General features: G+C 42.7%; 2 protein-coding genes across 12 annotated transcripts in view; one reads left to right on the forward strand and one right to left on the reverse strand.

Annotated features, from left to right (window-relative positions):
- Positions 1-9,304, reverse strand: part of FGD6 (FYVE, RhoGEF and PH domain containing 6) — a 74,189-nt gene extending 64,885 nt beyond the window's left edge. For all 4 annotated transcript variants that reach the window (XR_012629231.1, XR_012629232.1, XR_012629230.1 and 1 more), the window contains exon 1: positions 9,189-9,304. Coding sequence is in view for 1 of the 4 variants with exons in the window: in XM_074870773.1 (XP_074726874.1) it covers positions 9,189-9,201 (13 nt within the window). In the remaining 3 variants the exon portion in view is untranslated. The remainder of the gene's footprint in view (positions 1-9,188) is intronic.
- Positions 9,305-9,606: 302 nt separating this feature from the next.
- VEZT (vezatin, adherens junctions transmembrane protein) overlaps positions 9,607-16,734 on the forward strand; it is a 101,393-nt gene continuing 94,265 nt past the window's right edge. For 7 of the 8 annotated variants that reach the window (XM_074870782.1, XM_074870781.1, XM_074870778.1 and 4 more), the window contains exon 1: positions 9,607-9,715. In XM_074870782.1, the coding sequence (XP_074726883.1) occupies positions 9,680-9,715 (36 nt within the window). In that variant the 5' untranslated portion in view covers positions 9,607-9,679. The remainder of the gene's footprint in view (positions 9,716-16,734) is intronic. The other variant, XM_074870777.1, reaches the window with a different exon arrangement.

Raw genomic sequence — 16,734 nt, forward strand, 5'->3', positions numbered from 1 at the left:
CTCATATATAATAAGCCATGAAGATAACAAAACAGCTAGGGTAACTACCATGACAGTCCAGTCCCTTCCCCTACCACCTTGGAAATGTGTAGCCTAAAATTCCCCTTTCCCTTCCTCTTCTTTTCAAACAATATTGAGATGGATCACTGTACCAGCTGTAAAGCTGGCATGTCACTACCATCAGTTCAGTTAAATGAGTCTGTGGTGTGATGTTAATGCAATAATTTCTAGCAAATCAGTAGTTTCCTACCGTAAAAGTAAAATACTGTTTCTGCGCATCTTAGAATATTACTCTTCCCAACATGGCACTGTCTAACCTAGAAACAGTCACCACTGCTATGACTTATGATCTGCTTGACAGCACAATATGACAAACCCTGGGGAGAGTGGACAGCAGGAAAAGGAGCACACAAGGAACTTGAAGATTACGGAGTTTTGACCATGCTGTTGGTTTTGGGTGGCTTTGGGGTTTTTTGTTTGTTTGTTTTGTGGTCGTTGGTTGTTTTTTTTTTTAAGGTATGCCTGAAACATTTTAATATTGTAGGAGATCATTTATGACCAATTTATTTCCATGTGCTGCAATAATTTCAGATTTCTAAGTGCTTTGAGTGATTTTTGACATATGAAAACTGATTTATAAAGTAAACAAGTTTCTCATGCTGTTTTTTAATGTACTACCTCTGTATTTATTACCTTTATTTTGAATAATATTTTTGTATGCTTTCAGGAAGTCATACACATGTTAAATAAAACTCTCAAGAAAACATGCTAATTAGCATTTCAAATGCAAAGGGACTGTGTAATCCATTGATTTATTATTCCCTTTGAACTGTGGCTTTCGTGTTTGGTTGTTTTTTATCACTATCATTATTATAGATGTGCAACTATATCCTAATCTCTAGCCTAGAAATAAGAGAATAAAGTTTCAGGCTTGGGTTTTTTTTTTGTTTTAGATTTTTGTTTGTTTGTTTGAAAGAAATCTAGATGGGGAAAAAAAAAAAAGCAGATGCCCTCAGTTGCAAGCATTTCCCAAACGCTAAGCCACTGCTCTAAGCAGATGGCCAGAAACAATGTCTCTACTATAGAAACAGGAAAACCATGTTTTTCTAGGACATGAATCATTAAATGGTATCCAGACTGACTCCACTTACACTTAGATTAGCTCTCCTTGCTGCAATTATATTAGCAAAGAGGTAAATGCCATGGCAGAGACAATTTTTAAGACATTGTGCAAAAGGGAATGCAGAATTTCTTTCCAAAGGTACAGCTCCGTATAGCCACTGACAACAGCCAGCAGTGACTACCTGCTACTGCAAAGGCTGTACCACCTCCTGCTTCCTCTCCAAAGACAGGTTTCCCACAGAGTGAAGAGTCAATAGTTCACTAGGAAAAAAAAAAACAAACCTTTGGATGGGCAACTACTGATCCTGAACAGCAGAAGAGAGCTGTACACTCACTTTCAGACAAGGCAACTGTCTATTCAGTTGGAGAATAAAGTGACAGCAATAAAGGAGCTTGTTTTCTATGGTAAAAAACGAGGAAGGGATGCCCATTTTGTCACAGGACACAAAGCAGTAGTAGACCTGGGCCATGTTCAGTAGCACTTGTTAAGTTATTAAAGCTCCCTGAAAATAAGGGAGAGACAGTCTGTCTGGGAATCCTTCCTGATGCCCAAATGAGAGAAACAGATTGCAGAAGATACAGGAGATTAAACACTGGCTAGGTAAGTGATATCCTGTGGATTATTCATCCACAAGTTGAAGTCCATAAACCTTGGAAGTTTCTCTCTATAGTGGGACTGCCTAACATTTTGGCTAGCAATCAAACTAGATTACTCTGCGGGACTTTCAGCTAGTATTTATTAGGGAAGACACTCAGAAATTACGATATGATACCATTACCTGAATATAAGATTCAAAACTAAAACATGAAAATGTAAAGGGATGCAAAGAAAACAAACCAGTTGCTTATATGCCAATAGTGGAAACCTGGATAATGAACAGAGGGAGAAAAATTTACTTCTGATAATAAGTGTGATTCAATACGATTTCTGAAGCCTACTAGAATTTTTCAAATTACTTCAATGTTAAAAAGCATTGGGACAAACAAAAGAGATGGGCAAGTTGTGTGGTATAATAAAGACACCACTATCTGCTTTAAAATGGTTGCTCATTTCATCTAGAGTAGATTAACAGGCACATTACAATCTTGGTATCAATACAGATCTGCAGTCAACCACTCAATCAGAAAGGAATGTGATGAAGAGCCCTTTCAAACATAAATATGACGCGAGACGAAAGACTCCAGGAAGGGAATGCATACCAGTAGTTTTCCTCAACAAAGTATCTTTAAGTTTCTGAAAATACAAGTGATGAACTTCCTAGGAAAAAAATCACAGCAGCTAAGCAAGGGTAAAAGTATATTAGATTTTGATTAGAAATCAAAAATTAAAGTTCAGTTGATTATAAACTAATCCCCTGTGTGAGGGTAAAAAACCAGTTCTACATATTACTGCTTTAAAAGGGACAATTTCCCATCCTGAATAGAAGGAAAACTAAGTAGGAGGCAAATGTTATATATAAAGGTGTAAGGAATGACTGGAAGTCATATGAGAATGACTTTTTGTTAAGTGACAAGCATAAGCAAGCCTCTTTGGTGAAAAACCGTAAATATAATCAAGGAAACATTATACAACAAATACATGGAGTGGTGAGTTGTATGGACAATGGGCTTTTTCCTGGTGCCATATGGAAGTGTTCACCTAAAACCAGAGATGAAGAGAATTTGGAAATCATTGTAGATAGTTATTTTATGAGAGGTCCATGCAGGTCTGCAGGCAAGTGGTAAATAATCCGTCAAATTACAGGGAGATAAATATAAAAAGATGAAGGGAGCTGAAAATATTTCTGTACACAGCACCTGCCAGACTCAGTGACATGCCATGTCATCTTCTGGCATTCTTAGATAAAAACTTGGGACAAATGCAAGAAATCACTACAGAAGTATCCAAGGTGTAAAAATCATGCCTCAAATCCCAAGAAAGCTCATCCTGCTTAATTTAAACAAGAATTTAAGAAGTGAGATGGTAATATCATATATACCTATGCACATGTGAAAGGTTTTTGATAACAGATGGCTCTTTAATCAAGGAAAAAAAAAAAAAGACACAATGAGATTCCACAGCAGACCACTGAAGTTTGACAAGTTCAAACTAGAAACAAAGCTTTAAAATTATTATTAAACCCAAAGGATAATTAACTACAGAAACATCTCGCCTAGGGCTGTGGTGGAGTCACTAGCAATTACGGTAAAACTAAACTCACTTTCTGAGATGTATAGAAGTTTCAGAGGACATTTTGGACCGGACATGGGATTCTCTGACTTGTTTTGCTCTGGAGATTAGAATAGATACTCACTATGACTTCCCCTGCTCCCCCATGTAATCTTACCCCATTTCTCAGAGAGGATCCCTGCATCCAGACTAGCATCACAGGTGACCAGTAATAAACCCAAATGTAAGAGCAGAAACACCAAGTTTTATTTGCATAAACAGATTAGATGATTAAGAGCCAGGGGAAGCAGCCAGAGATATCCTCTGACTTGCTTGACTAGGCAAAGGAAGAAATCCATAAATAAAGTGACTAACAAAGCTGCCATCACCAACAGGAAATCTACTGCTCATGTAGGAACAGCCAACACTGTGTTCAGTGCTGAAGAAAAAAAAAAACCAAAACACACACTTAAAAATACCAACACCCAACATTCTTTTAAAAAGTGGATTAAAACCAGCATTATTTTTCTGACAATAAATAGCCATTAGCACCACCTATGCAGGTCAGTGCATATGCTCTTTGTCCGACTTCAGATCACAGCCTACAGAACAGATATTTGTCCCTCCGGTGGATTATCTCCTCAGCATGCTGAGGAAAAAGCAACACCCATTCTCATCCTGCTGAGCTCCTCTGCAACTGATGCTTGTTATTGCTCAACTAGCACATGTTCCAGTGCTACCTTCAAGTTGTTCTAGAGAATAGCACCCTGGAACAACTTCTACTCTCAATGTTTTGGCCTTAAAGTGTCCATTTCTGTTCTTCAGATGATGGGATTTGGCAACTGAACACCTCACTTAAAAATGCTGTCTCTTCTCCTAGGCAATATCATGAATGAGCAGGAAAGCCAGTAAGACAGTGCAGTCTTAATGCACTATTATTACACAGCTTTAAATCTTCTCCTTTTGTTATAACCTCTTGTTATCTTGCCTGCCCAGCACAGGAATAGGGAGAAAAAAAGATATATGAAGTTGAATGGAGAGGGGGAAAAAAAAAAAAAAAAGAGCACTACCTCTTCTGCAATAAACCCTACTACTGCTAAAGGAACATTTTCCCAGGTTCTCTTTATGCCCTTACTTTTGAGATTATGTTAACAACTTCTACACTTGGGAACAGCAAAAGAACAAGTTACGTTTGCGTGCATCTGCCCAGGAAACAGGGACAAATGGTTCTGGATGCTGTTGTGCAAGCATAACTTAGTATTCCTTTCCTTGCAACATTCCACATGAACAGAGGCCTCTCTCCTGGTATTCAGGGTCCCCATGGGATTGTCTCTAGCCACCCAAGAGGTAATCCCGTGGCAGGATACTGCAACCCACCCTGAAGCAATAGCCTTTTGGAACTACAAAACAGTAGGAAGACAGTAAAACAATTAATCAGTGTGACATAAGATTTTCACAGCAGCAGAACCTAAACTTAAGGTATGGGCACACAGTCAAGTTACTATGGGGTAAACCAAGGTGTGAATTTAACAAATCAGCTGCTCTGTGGAAGCTGGCCATACATATACTCTTACCATAACACACACTGTACGAGGTAGTTTATTCCTTTTCACCTACGAGGTGAAATCTATTTCACGTACTACTTCACATATCTATTTCACGTGCACTAGGAAAAGTAAATGAAAGGGCTTGAAACAGTTACCGCTTAGCAGCTGGCCTACTACAAATGTACATATCAGCTTTCTCATGGCACCTTGTTTACATATGCATATTGTATTCTCAGAGTTAGGAAATCACATCTGTAGGCTATATATGAAAATAATATGATGCCCAGCTGTTATCTACCAAGTGATTGATGTGATGTTCTTTCTTACATGAAGGAAGAGCTCACCCCAACAGCCAATTCACTATTCTTGGGTCTACTTTTGGCATAAACCACTACAACTCACAGACACAAAACAGCCAATCCGGCTGTTAAAGACCATCTAGGGAGAGAGATAATTGTTGCTGTATGTTTGGGCTACACTCAGAGATTTTTGTGATGGCAGTTAATACATTGCACAGAGAAGCATATAAAGTATTTTAAAACTCCTGTTCTCCAGCAACTTACGCTTTAATGACTCACAACAAGGCTTTTCAGTTCAGTTACTTTGCTTTCAGTTACAGAAAGAAAGTTTCATTAGGTAAACACCTCAAAAAAGTATTCTGAGATCATTAATTTATTTCCTGTGAATGTGTATTTATTTTCTCATTATGCAGAGGCTCTGATTTTCTCAGGTACCACAATGCTCAAAAGAAAACAAAAAAAAGGAATGAGTCATGACATCCCGGAAGATAGCACATGTAGTTTTTAAAATACAAGGGAAAACGATGGTTTCCAAGACACTACCGTTTTAGAAAACATCCTAAATAAACTGCAAAAGGAAAACATTAATTTCAAAATCTCAGGTTGTTCAATGACTTGTTGAAATAAAACAGGAAACTTGGGGATAACTTTAGAGTAAGGACAAGAGATGAACAAACGACCTTTTAAGATTAAGATTGCATGCAGAGATAGAGCTGAGTAACTCTAATGAGACTTGACATATTAGAGGGTTAAAGGGACATTAAACCCTGTAGGCCTCATTTTTTCGGTCCTTGAAAGCAACGAGGTTCGATTGGAAAAGTCATGTTGATTTTGTTTATTCTGTTCCTGCTATTTTTTTCCCTTTGAATTACATTTTTGACATTAAAATACACTACATATTTCTCATTGTTGTTGTCAAATCAGATTTCAAATTTAAGCTATACATTCTGTCCACATTAAATAAGCTGTATAGACTCACATATAAGGACTGCTTCTTCAGCAAGAAATAATAAATGGCAAACTCATAACTCTGAGCTTTTGTTTTTCCCTTTTAAAGGCAAAGTGCGTACTTGAAGACAGGACAATAGTTCCAGGCAGAAAATGAGTAAATGTGCATTCATCAGCATCATATATAAAGAATACGCAGTACATGAGAAAGCAATGAGAGAATAGCTATAAATGAAGGTTGCAACCAACATACAGATTGATCACTATAAGAAGATAATCTTTTAATTATCTAGAAGTATTTTAAATAAGTGCTATAGTTCCTTAGTTCTAACAAGCCCAAATTTATATATACACTTTCAAATATGTAAGCAACAGCTATGGCAGAAGTCCTTCACCTATCAATGAATTATGTCCACCTCTGGACTGAGATGTAACTGAAACAACTTTGTAGAGGAACTAGAAAAAAATATCTAGTAAGAAACTGAATATGCACTGCATTATTTAGAAAGGCAGAAAGAAAACTGGTGTGGACTCAATGCTGGGTTGTCAATGTTGGACCTTTTGCAACTTCTGTCCATGGACAGAAGCTATGTTTAGTATTTCTCTCCATACCATGGTCTCCTCAAGTATCAGAGTATCTCTTACAGAGTCCTGCATATCAAGCTGAAGTCATTCATACCTGCAAATCCTACTTTAAAATATTAAATCAATACTGATGATGCTGTACCCAGTTGCTTTGTTCTAAAGTTACATTAAAAAAAGATGCAAGAGACACTCAAGCCCTTCAAGTTAAACTGAAGGAAGAGTGGCAGGGTTTCGAGGCATTTCAAGCTCCATCTGAAGCCTTCACACATGACAACATTTTTGCTGAAAGGCTGTTACCAATCAGTTGTCAGAAAGCTACCTTACCCAGCACAAACCAGAGTAATAACTGAATTAACAATTAAATAATTTCAATGTAAGACATAGATCCTACAGATCACAAGACTGAAATTAAAATATAGGAGTTGATAAGTTTTTATGTCAGCAATAGCTTTATAAAGCATGTCTATATATTTCAGGAACTGAATTCTGCAGCAACACCAAGAGACAGGTATTAAACCTTCAGAACTGTCTCCCGGCAGTCCTCAGTCTTTTCATACCCTGCCCATGAGCTCCTTAACTAAAATGTCAAAAGCTGTCATAACACTGTCAGCAGAATCGTGAATCTCTGATCTTGTTTCACCTGTTCCCCATATATTTCTTTATCCTCACATAATTCATCACACACAAAAAAACTTTTCATCCCCTCTTCAACAGCCTTCACATACCGCTCAGCTTCCCTCTTCCTGCCCACCGGGACTCTGTCTAAGCCTTCCCCTTCAAATCCCTCGCTAAAATTCATATTTTCCATGAAACTGTCTCACTTTCTTCTTACTGATATTCCTCAGCATCCCTTTCACTTTCGCCTTCTATGTGACTTTCTTCACAAGAACCCCTTCTTCCTCCCCTTTCCCACAAACACCATCACAACATAAACTAAAACAGAGACTCAGTCAATCTCAGCTCTACAAGTCCTGAAATCACTGTTTAGTGCTGAAAATCTACCCAACTTTCTGAAACGTAGTACCATATCAAATTTTAAGAGCCCAACTCTAAGCTCTTGAGCACCCCCTAACATGTATCTTTTATTTGCACAGCTGTTTAACTCTTAAAAGAGCGGGGGTGAATTGCACTACCAGCAGCACTCCTAAACATGAATTTCCAATGCAGCTGTTAAGTAGAGATGATATCCCTCTTTATTACACGTTTTTCGAGATCTAAACAAACTCAGTTCTATCATATGTATTAAAAGTAGAAATATACTAAATGGAGCAGAAAGATGCATCAAATAGGTTTTTATTTTCCAGTAAATTCTGACTAAGAGAGCCCAGATAATTAACGCTGGACTTGGTAACAATTTGACATATTTCAGAGGAAAACACTGAGAACTAGGTCGATGTTTTTGCTCGATGTCTGCGTATTGCTTTTTCTTTAGAACACCCCCCACCCCAATCCTTACAGGAAGCACTTTGTTGCTTCAGGGTTACACTGTAATTAGTTGCGTTTTCCACCCAGTACATCATAACTTACACATGACATCTTTTCAACGCAGAAAGCCCTATTCTTGTCTTCAAGCACACTAAGAAAGGAATCTACTAATCTAACAGATGGGTGAACAAAAGTTCTAACAGCACACCACCGTGCAGCCAAACAAACAAAAAATACGAGCAACTCCCTTAAACACGGGGAGCTCTTGTTTAAAACCAGGAATTTGCCTTGCAGCTCTTGCAGCCATAAAATTGGCAGCGGTCAAAGAAGGGGGGGGGGGGGGGGGGGGCGGAAAGGTAAGGAAAGCACTGAAATAGGTCAGTTCAACCCAGCAGCTGGAAAGGCGAGAAGCGAACGCTTCCCCGTGCCCCTGCCCCTGCACGACGGCTCCAGCCTGTCCGGGCTGGACCGGGGCAGGTATGTCCCTGGAGCGCAGCCGGAGCTCATCCGCTGGCAAACTTTGGCAGCTCCGCCAAAGTCAGACGGAGCGACAGCCCCGTCCCGGTGCTTGGCTTCCCCGCCAGAACCCCCGGCCCTCAGCGGAGGCTCCTGGCGCCAGCTCAGCCCCAGGCCAAGGAACCCACTCCGCCGCCGGACACGCGAGAGCGGCCGGAGCCCCACGCCGGGAAGGGGAGCGGAGCGCAGCGCCGGGGCAGGACGTGCCGGGGCGGGGGGGGGGGGGGGAGAAGAAGCGGAGCTCCCGTACCGGACCCCGGAGAAGGGCTGCGGCTCCCACCCCCGCTCGCCCCCCGCGCTTCCCCCTGGCGAGGGGGGGACGCAGCGCCCGGCGCCTCCGCCACGGTGGGGCAGAGCCGGGCGCAACCGCTCTGCGCCGCCGGGACGAGGAGCGCCGCGGCGGCGGCTCCGGCTCCCGTCCCGCACCGGTACCGCGGGGCGGCCGCGCTGCCCCTCCGTCGTCATTCCCCCCCGCCGCGGCGCCGTGCCCCGCCGGCCGCCCCGGGATAAGGCGAGGCTCTCCGGCCGCGGGGACATGCGGACTGCCCGCTGGGCGGGCGGAAACCGCCGCTCCGCAAACTTTCCGCGGGCACTCACCGGCGGAGCTCATAGTGCTCCCTGCGCGCCGCGCCGTCCTCCCCTCGTCCCTTACACCACGGCCCCTCTGAGGGCCGAGGAGAAGGAGCCCATTGTTCCCCCGCGCCGCCACCCAGCAGCAGCAGCAGCAGCAGCAGCAGCCGCCACCCCCCCCGCCCGCCGCCGCATAACGCCCCGCGGCTGCCGGCAGGGTCAGCGCCAGCAGCGCCCGCCGCCGACCAGCGGCGCCCCCTACCGGGCCCGAGCCCCGCCCCGCCCCCCCGCGCGCGGCCGCGCCCCCGCCCGACCCCTCCCCAGCCAGCACCGCCCCAGGGCGCCCGGAAGCGGCGCTCGCGGCGCCTTCTGGGGGCTGTGGTTCTCTGCGGCGCCTCGCGGGGCCGGGCCGGGCGGGGAGGGGAGGGGCCGGGCCGGGCGGGGAGGGGAGGGGCCGCCGGCCGCGCGGCGGACTCCGTTTCCCAGCGTGCCCCCAGGGGGTGGCATGGCGGAGAAGGATGACACCGGAGTTTGACGAAGAAGTGGTGTTTGAGGTGGGCGCGGGGGCGACCCGGGGCGGGTTGGGCCCGTGTCTCTCCGCCCCTCGCCGGGGCGTTGCGCCGCGGCCCCCGGGGGCGGCGTGCGCCGGGCGGGCCGAGGTGACCGTTGGGCGTGAGGCGGCCGCGGGGCCCGGCCGGGGGTAGCGCCTGCCGCGGGCGGGCGGGGGAGGGAGGGAGTCGGCGGGACCGGCGGGTTGGGGCGGTGCTCGCCGGGACCGGCGAGGCGGCATGGGGTGTCCTGCGCTCCCGAGCAGCCTGGGGGCCGGAGCCGCACCGCGCCCCTCCGCGCAGGCCGAGGGCGGGACCGCTGGCGGGAGAGGGAGCCGGGCCGGGGCCGGAGCAGCCGGGGAAGGGGCGGTCCATTGTGCGGCGGCCCGCGGGGGCTGCGCGGGTCGGCGGCTGCCGGGCTGCCTGTCCCCGCGTTTCGGGCTGTCGGCGTTGCGATCTCGGTGAGGCATCTCGGAGGCCCGTGTCCCTTAGAGCCGCCCGCGCCGGCCCGTCGGACCCGTTAGGGGCTGAGGAGGGGTAAAGGGCCGGCCGGGTTGGCGGCGTGGGGTGTCGCGGCGGCACATCCGTGTACCCGCGGGTGCGGAGAGCACAGGGCGTGCGTGAGGCTTCCCACGGCTCTGCCCTGACCCTGGGATCGGGGCGAAGGTAGTAAACCCTCTGTGTAGCTCATAAACCCAACTTCTCAATCAGTGTACTTCACGTGAAAGGTGCATTTCAGCGTGCCCTGTAAATACTGAAACTACCGTATCTTTCTAGTGTTTGTATTATTTCCAGGGTTTGCATAAAAGTTTTACAGTTATATTGCATGTCTTGTTAGCTAATGCGGCCACAGTACTATCTTGGCCTTATTTGAAACAAGTGGCTCAATATATCTGCTGTTGCAGTTCAGTAACAAAATCAGATCAGTTTGCAGCAGGTAAATGTAATTGCATCTTTGTGGAGGGCACACCTGTTTTTGCAGGTGTACAGAGAAAGTGGTTCTAGAGAAATACTGACTTTAAAATTATTAATTATTATAATAGTTATAAGGCTTCTGGTTTTACCAGGATGCAAAAAGCTCCTTACATAAGGAATGATTTCTTCTCAGCTGCATAAGCACTACCTGTATATGGCTTTGGCCTGCACCACAAAGTTTTGTTTATCCACAACCAACCTTGAATCCTAACAAAATCTGTTATTTACATTACTGCTATGTTAAATCACTTGCTTTAATGGCGTAAATCCCTGGTGAGAGTTTATTTCACAGGTACAATGCCTGCCCTCTGCATTTCCTTCTTCAGTGAAAGTGGTACTCGTTTTACAGTTCCACAGTTCTTCAGTTTGTGCAGCAGTTACAGTTTTGATTGAAAAAGTTCTGCTGCATAGGGAGTAAAAGATCTCCCTTCCATGTGCATATGCACGTCACTATTTTCTTTGCATTTTGGGAATTGATTTTCATCACTAGGAAAGGCTCTTTGATATGGTGCTGTATCAAGTATGTATGTGTGTGTGTGTATATTTATATATACACAGGTATACTGAGTGACATAATGTATCTTTCATGTATTAAGGTACAACTATAACAACAGATAAGCAACACTGGGAAAAATACAGGGGTTTTTTGATTGGTTGGGGTGCAGAGCTGGGTGAGATACCTGCTGATAATAACGGGCACCTTGAAATACCTGCAAAAATTATCTTCAGAAGTGCTCAACAGGGTTCATGCTGTTCTAAAGTAAAGGTTCAACAGAGAATTATGAACATACTCCACACAGATGAACTACAGATGGGAATTAGCAAGGCGCCTAAAAGTATTTGGGTAGTAAATGCTACAATGTGCTTATTTTTTAATTACTATTTTAATTTTTTTCTTGGGCCCCAAACTCTCCCATTAATTATTTGTGGTTTCTGGTAAGCAACTATGTTTTTTATGCAGCTCAGCAGGTCACTTCCTATGTTGTTCTTCAATAGTCACTGTTGCAAGGAGGTCTTCAGCTCTCAGACTTAGGTTACTGTGAACAACTGTTTCCTCTGTGCTTTTGGAGCTCATGTGAGCAAAGTATCAGTCAATATTATAAGCAGTCGTGGTGTGCTAACAAATGCATAGTCAGGAAAGGAGTAGTCTTTCATGTTTTTCACACACAACAGAATGGGTAGGAGAGGGAAAAGAAACACGTGGGGTATGCTTCACCTGTTCCACATGACAGTTATGCACGGTGATATTTTCTGCACATTTTTCAGGTCATAGCCCTGTCCAGCAGGCCCTGAACACATCCATGACAGCTGTCTGCATTACCAGTTTTGCAGCATCAAACATATGATAGCCCACTGATAGATATTTATGGACTGATCATTTTTCTCACTATTGGAGTATCTTTTACATTAATGTAAAAGGAAGGGAGGAAGGGAAGCACAGACATGGCATCACTGCCCTGGGAAAGCAGTGTTTTCCATCCAGTTCAAGAGCCATTGCAGATCACTGTGATTGAACAATAATGAATGATGGGCGTTTTACTCTGCCCAGTTTATAAATTAATTCCTACAGCAGCCAGTAATTTTCATTCACCCACTGTATAGTCCTCAGCATTTCAGTTCTTGCATTTGTTACAACCAGTTGCTCTTGTAATTAAAATGCTACAAATATTGAGGGGAAGAAACAGAACCCAAGAAACACAGAGGTGCCCCTGATACGCTTGGCCTGAGCTCGTCTGCTAGCAGTGTATCAAATTAAAAATTGTTGTGGGGTAGAGCAGAATGTACTAAAAAGTGGAGGAATGATGAATGGCATTCTTTAATAATGTCTGCCTTAATTTATTAAGGGAGACCATGAGATAGGAAATTTGATGTTAAGTTACTTGAGATGAGTTTTTTACAAAATGGGCTAGAAGACAGAATGCTGTAGTTGCAGTGCACACTACCTGTAGTTAGTGTACCCAAGTCCTCTGGAAAACTGCAGTGTTTTGTCTATTTTGATATGAGACTGGAATTGTGTTAGGTTTTTTTTGTTGTTGTTTGGACAATAACATCTCCTCCCTGTTTTCTTTTTCTTTTTTAAATGTATAAATTAAAGAAGCTCATTGTTTAAACTGGTTAAATTCCTGCATCATTATTGCAGTGGGAGGACTATATGAGAACTTCATTGCTTTGGCAGTTAATAACTGACATCTAATTTCTGGTTTGAAATTTATTGATGGCCACTATATACCTACTCGCACTTCTGCTACTATTGTCCATTAGCATATATAGTTCTTATAGTTCTCTAGAATTTACCTCTCCTCATGTATTCATAGAAAGCAATCTTATCCGGGCTAAGAATTTTGCTAAACTGAATAATCCAATATATTTTAGCTTCCTTTTACAAAACAGATTTTCCTCTTCTTCATTTTTTGTTTGGTTTTTGGTTTGTTTGTTTGTTGGGGTTTTTTACATCTACTCCAGTTTGAGTTCATCTTTAGTTACCTGAGTTTGCAGCATGGTAATCGGTGTTCTTGCTGGGGTCTTGTACAACTATTTTCATGTGCTTCTTCTGGGAATACTTTGTTTCTTGTATCCTCGGACTGCCAACAACTTTTTCAAGTCTTCATACTGTTTGACTTGTTGTAATGTGATGTGATAGGGTAACCACTTAATGTCTGTCCTTATTTTTGTGAACAGCTTCTGCGTTATTGGAGAGTTTGTTTTTATTAATCCCTCTCTGTAAGGTCTTGCTGTTGTCTACTGTTAAATTGCATGCCCACTCAAGGTTATCCAGTTCCTTTTGTATGATGCTTCAATCCTTTTCTGCATATATGATGATACTTGATGTTATTGGGAAATTTTGTTGGCATGCTTTTTTTGTTATAAGGTTAATTAAAGAAAATTCAAAAGCTTTGACCAAAGACTCATTCTTTAGGAACTCCATTAGTAACCTGTTTCTGATCTGATAGCTTTCCGTTCAGCATAACCCAGTTATCTCTGCCATCTACATATTTGGTTCCTTTCCCATCTTTTTCATCTTAACTGATGTGGCACAGTATCAAAAGTCCATACATCATATGGCACAGTATAAAAAGTCCATATAAACTTCCTGCATTTCCTTTATCTAGACAAATTAAATGTCTCGTCAAAGAAAGATGTTGAGTGAGTTTGGCACAATCCTCCTCTGGTGAACCCATGTGATATCTTCTTTGATGATCATCTGTTTTCTTCTTTGTCTTTGAATTTTGCAAGAAATAATAATTATTCTCAGTAGCATGCTGACTTTTGATCAGATTCATAGGCCTGACATACTCCTGATTGCCTTTTTTTTTTCCTTGTAAATGTATGCACTATGTTAGTTTTTTTCCACTTTTGAGTTTAGAGATTTATTAAAAATCCTTTCTGCTGGATCTCTGATCTCCTGTGCCCATTCTTTCAGAACACTGGGATGAAGGTAATCCAAACACTGCTCTTTGAGTGCATTTTCAGTTCCCAATTTCTGCTTCCAGCTGAGTCATTTGTCCTATATTTTAATGAGCTTGTGCAAGTTTGTTTTTCACATGTGGATAGATATTAAGGCTATGCTCACAGAATCACAGAGTGGTTGAGGTTAGGAGGGACCTCTGGAGGTCATCTGGTCCAACCTCCGTGCTCAGGCAGGGCCACCTAGAGCACAGGACCATGTCCAGTTGACTTCTGAATATCTTCCCAAGGATGGAGACTCCACAACCTCTCTGGGCAACCCATTCCAGTGCTTGGTCCCCCTCACAGTGAAAAAGTGTTTTCTGATGTTCAGAGGGAACCTCCTGTATTTCAGTTCCTGCCCATTGCCTCTGGTCCTGTCACTGAGCACCACTGAGAAGAGCCTGGCTCCATCCTCTATGTATCCTCCTGTCAGGTATTTACATACATCGATGAGATCCCCCGAGCCGCTCTTCTCCAGGCTGAACAGTCCCAGCTCTCTCAGCCTTTCCTCATGTGTGAGATGCTCCTCCTTCAGGTTCACTCAGCCTGTTGTTCTGTTGTTGGAACCTAATCCCAGAAAGTCTTCCTGGATGTGTCAGATGTATGTTCTGTATGGTTCTGGTGGAAGAATTGGAGCTGACATTTGTTGTTTTCCATTTTAATGCTGTGTTTGCAGAAGAAAGATAATCCATGCAAGATTTTTCATCGGATTGTGCATGTCAAAATCTCCTTTTTTTTAGTGCAATGTCAAACTTCCACCACCTTCTATTTTTAAGGGCTTTTTCATACACAGTGTTTGAAATATAAGGCCTTGCATGTAGAATTGTGTAAAATGTAGTATTGAATTAATTTCATTGCCATAAACATCTCTGATTTTTTTTTTTTTTTTTAGTTAGGAAAGAAAACTCTCCTCACTTGAGGCATTGTTTTAATTGACTCATGAATCTTGTGCCATTCTTACAACCAGTTCTTATTTACGTAAAGTTGCTATTCGTTAGCTATTTCAGTACTAATGGAAATACATGTTAAGGAATAGCCCCACTAAAGGCTGGCTGAGTGTCATGATGGTAGGGAATCTAATCTTTTATTTTAGGTCTAGAAGATCTGATCATTAGTATGACTCCAGACTTTTAAATTTGGGATTTACTGTTTGTCCCATTAGAAATCCCAGACTGAAAAATACAATATAAATTGTATATGTATCTTTCCTGACTTCAAATTTTGTTTTGTGCAAATGGGAGAATAATACCAAATTAACAAAATGAGACTTTCTTTGGCTCATCTATCTGCACCCAATCTCAGAGTCCATACTAATCTGCATGTAAAAAGAAAACAAGCTGGGAATGAACACAAAGAGAGTCAAAAATCTCATGTCCAAATTCAAAAGTTTATATCTATGTGAAATATTGAACACAGCTCTACTGAACCTACCATTGGAACCCACAAACTTGGAACAAAGATTCTGAATGTATAACAGGTGCTTTCATTTCACAGCCAGCCCTTGCTCAAGCTGTCATCTTCCCATCATTGGGGGGAAATATGCACAGAAATGGAATTACTCTTTCCAGGGATTGGCCAAGACATGGTCTGCGTTCTCTATCTTCTTCCTGTAGTGGAAGAAGCTAATGTGAAAAATGAGTTCTGAAAACAGTGGAGAAGTGCTTTACAAGCAGCATGCCATCCTGAGAGAGAAAGGAAGCACCAGGGCTCAGCAGAGCTGGCAACTACATGGCACTGGGTCTGGCCTGTGTGGGGAGGAGGTAGGAATGGTGGAGTCCGTTTAGGAGGGATATGAGACAGAAGTACTTGGGAAATATTGGGCAACATCATAATGCGTTCAAATGTCAGGTTCAGGAAGGCATCTCACTGCTTATTTAGGCAACAAGCCAAGATGCTGCTTGGTGCTGAGGGGCATGGACGGTGACTACATAGAATGTTCTGATATGCAGATTTCTGTAAGATTTAAGAAAGATTCTGGCAAGAGGCACTACCATTTCCCAGTATAATACAACTATATTCAGAACAGCCTTTAGCTGATGTGTTCACTGTGTGCCTACAATAGTAAAACATGTCTAAAATAAGATATTTCTTTGCTTAGAATACTGGGGCATCACTAAATGGAGATGCTTATCTGAACCCTTTTAAACCAAACGTAGCTTTTATCAGAACACTCAGTGGTGTTTGTTTCCACAAATGCTTTCTCCACCTAAATTGAGCTGTTCTAAAATTATTTTGTTTAAAAAATGAAACAACCAAATGAAAATGCCAGGAAACCTAACCTCAGAAACCTTTTGTTGTGATGAAAATTTTAAGTCATATTCATTCAAAAACCTGAAAATTTTAGGACTTGCAAAGTAATGTGATTTTTGTCAAGCATCAGGCTTATAAATGTTGTATTCAAAAAAATAACATCTCAAACATTATACATTAGGAAAAAGAAGAAACTGAAAAAGAACACTGACATAACTTCAATGGTAGTGTTAGTAATGCTCCCTCAACAGGATTTTTCTCACTGAATATTGAGTGGATGAAAGATGTAGTACTCTCATTTTATATATATATATGCATGAAATAAAGCCAATTTTAAATACACAGTTCTGTCA

Source organism: Strix uralensis, chromosome 5, assembly GCF_047716275.1.
Source record: "Strix uralensis isolate ZFMK-TIS-50842 chromosome 5, bStrUra1, whole genome shotgun sequence".
Classification (NCBI taxonomy): Eukaryota; Metazoa; Chordata; class Aves; order Strigiformes; family Strigidae; genus Strix; species Strix uralensis.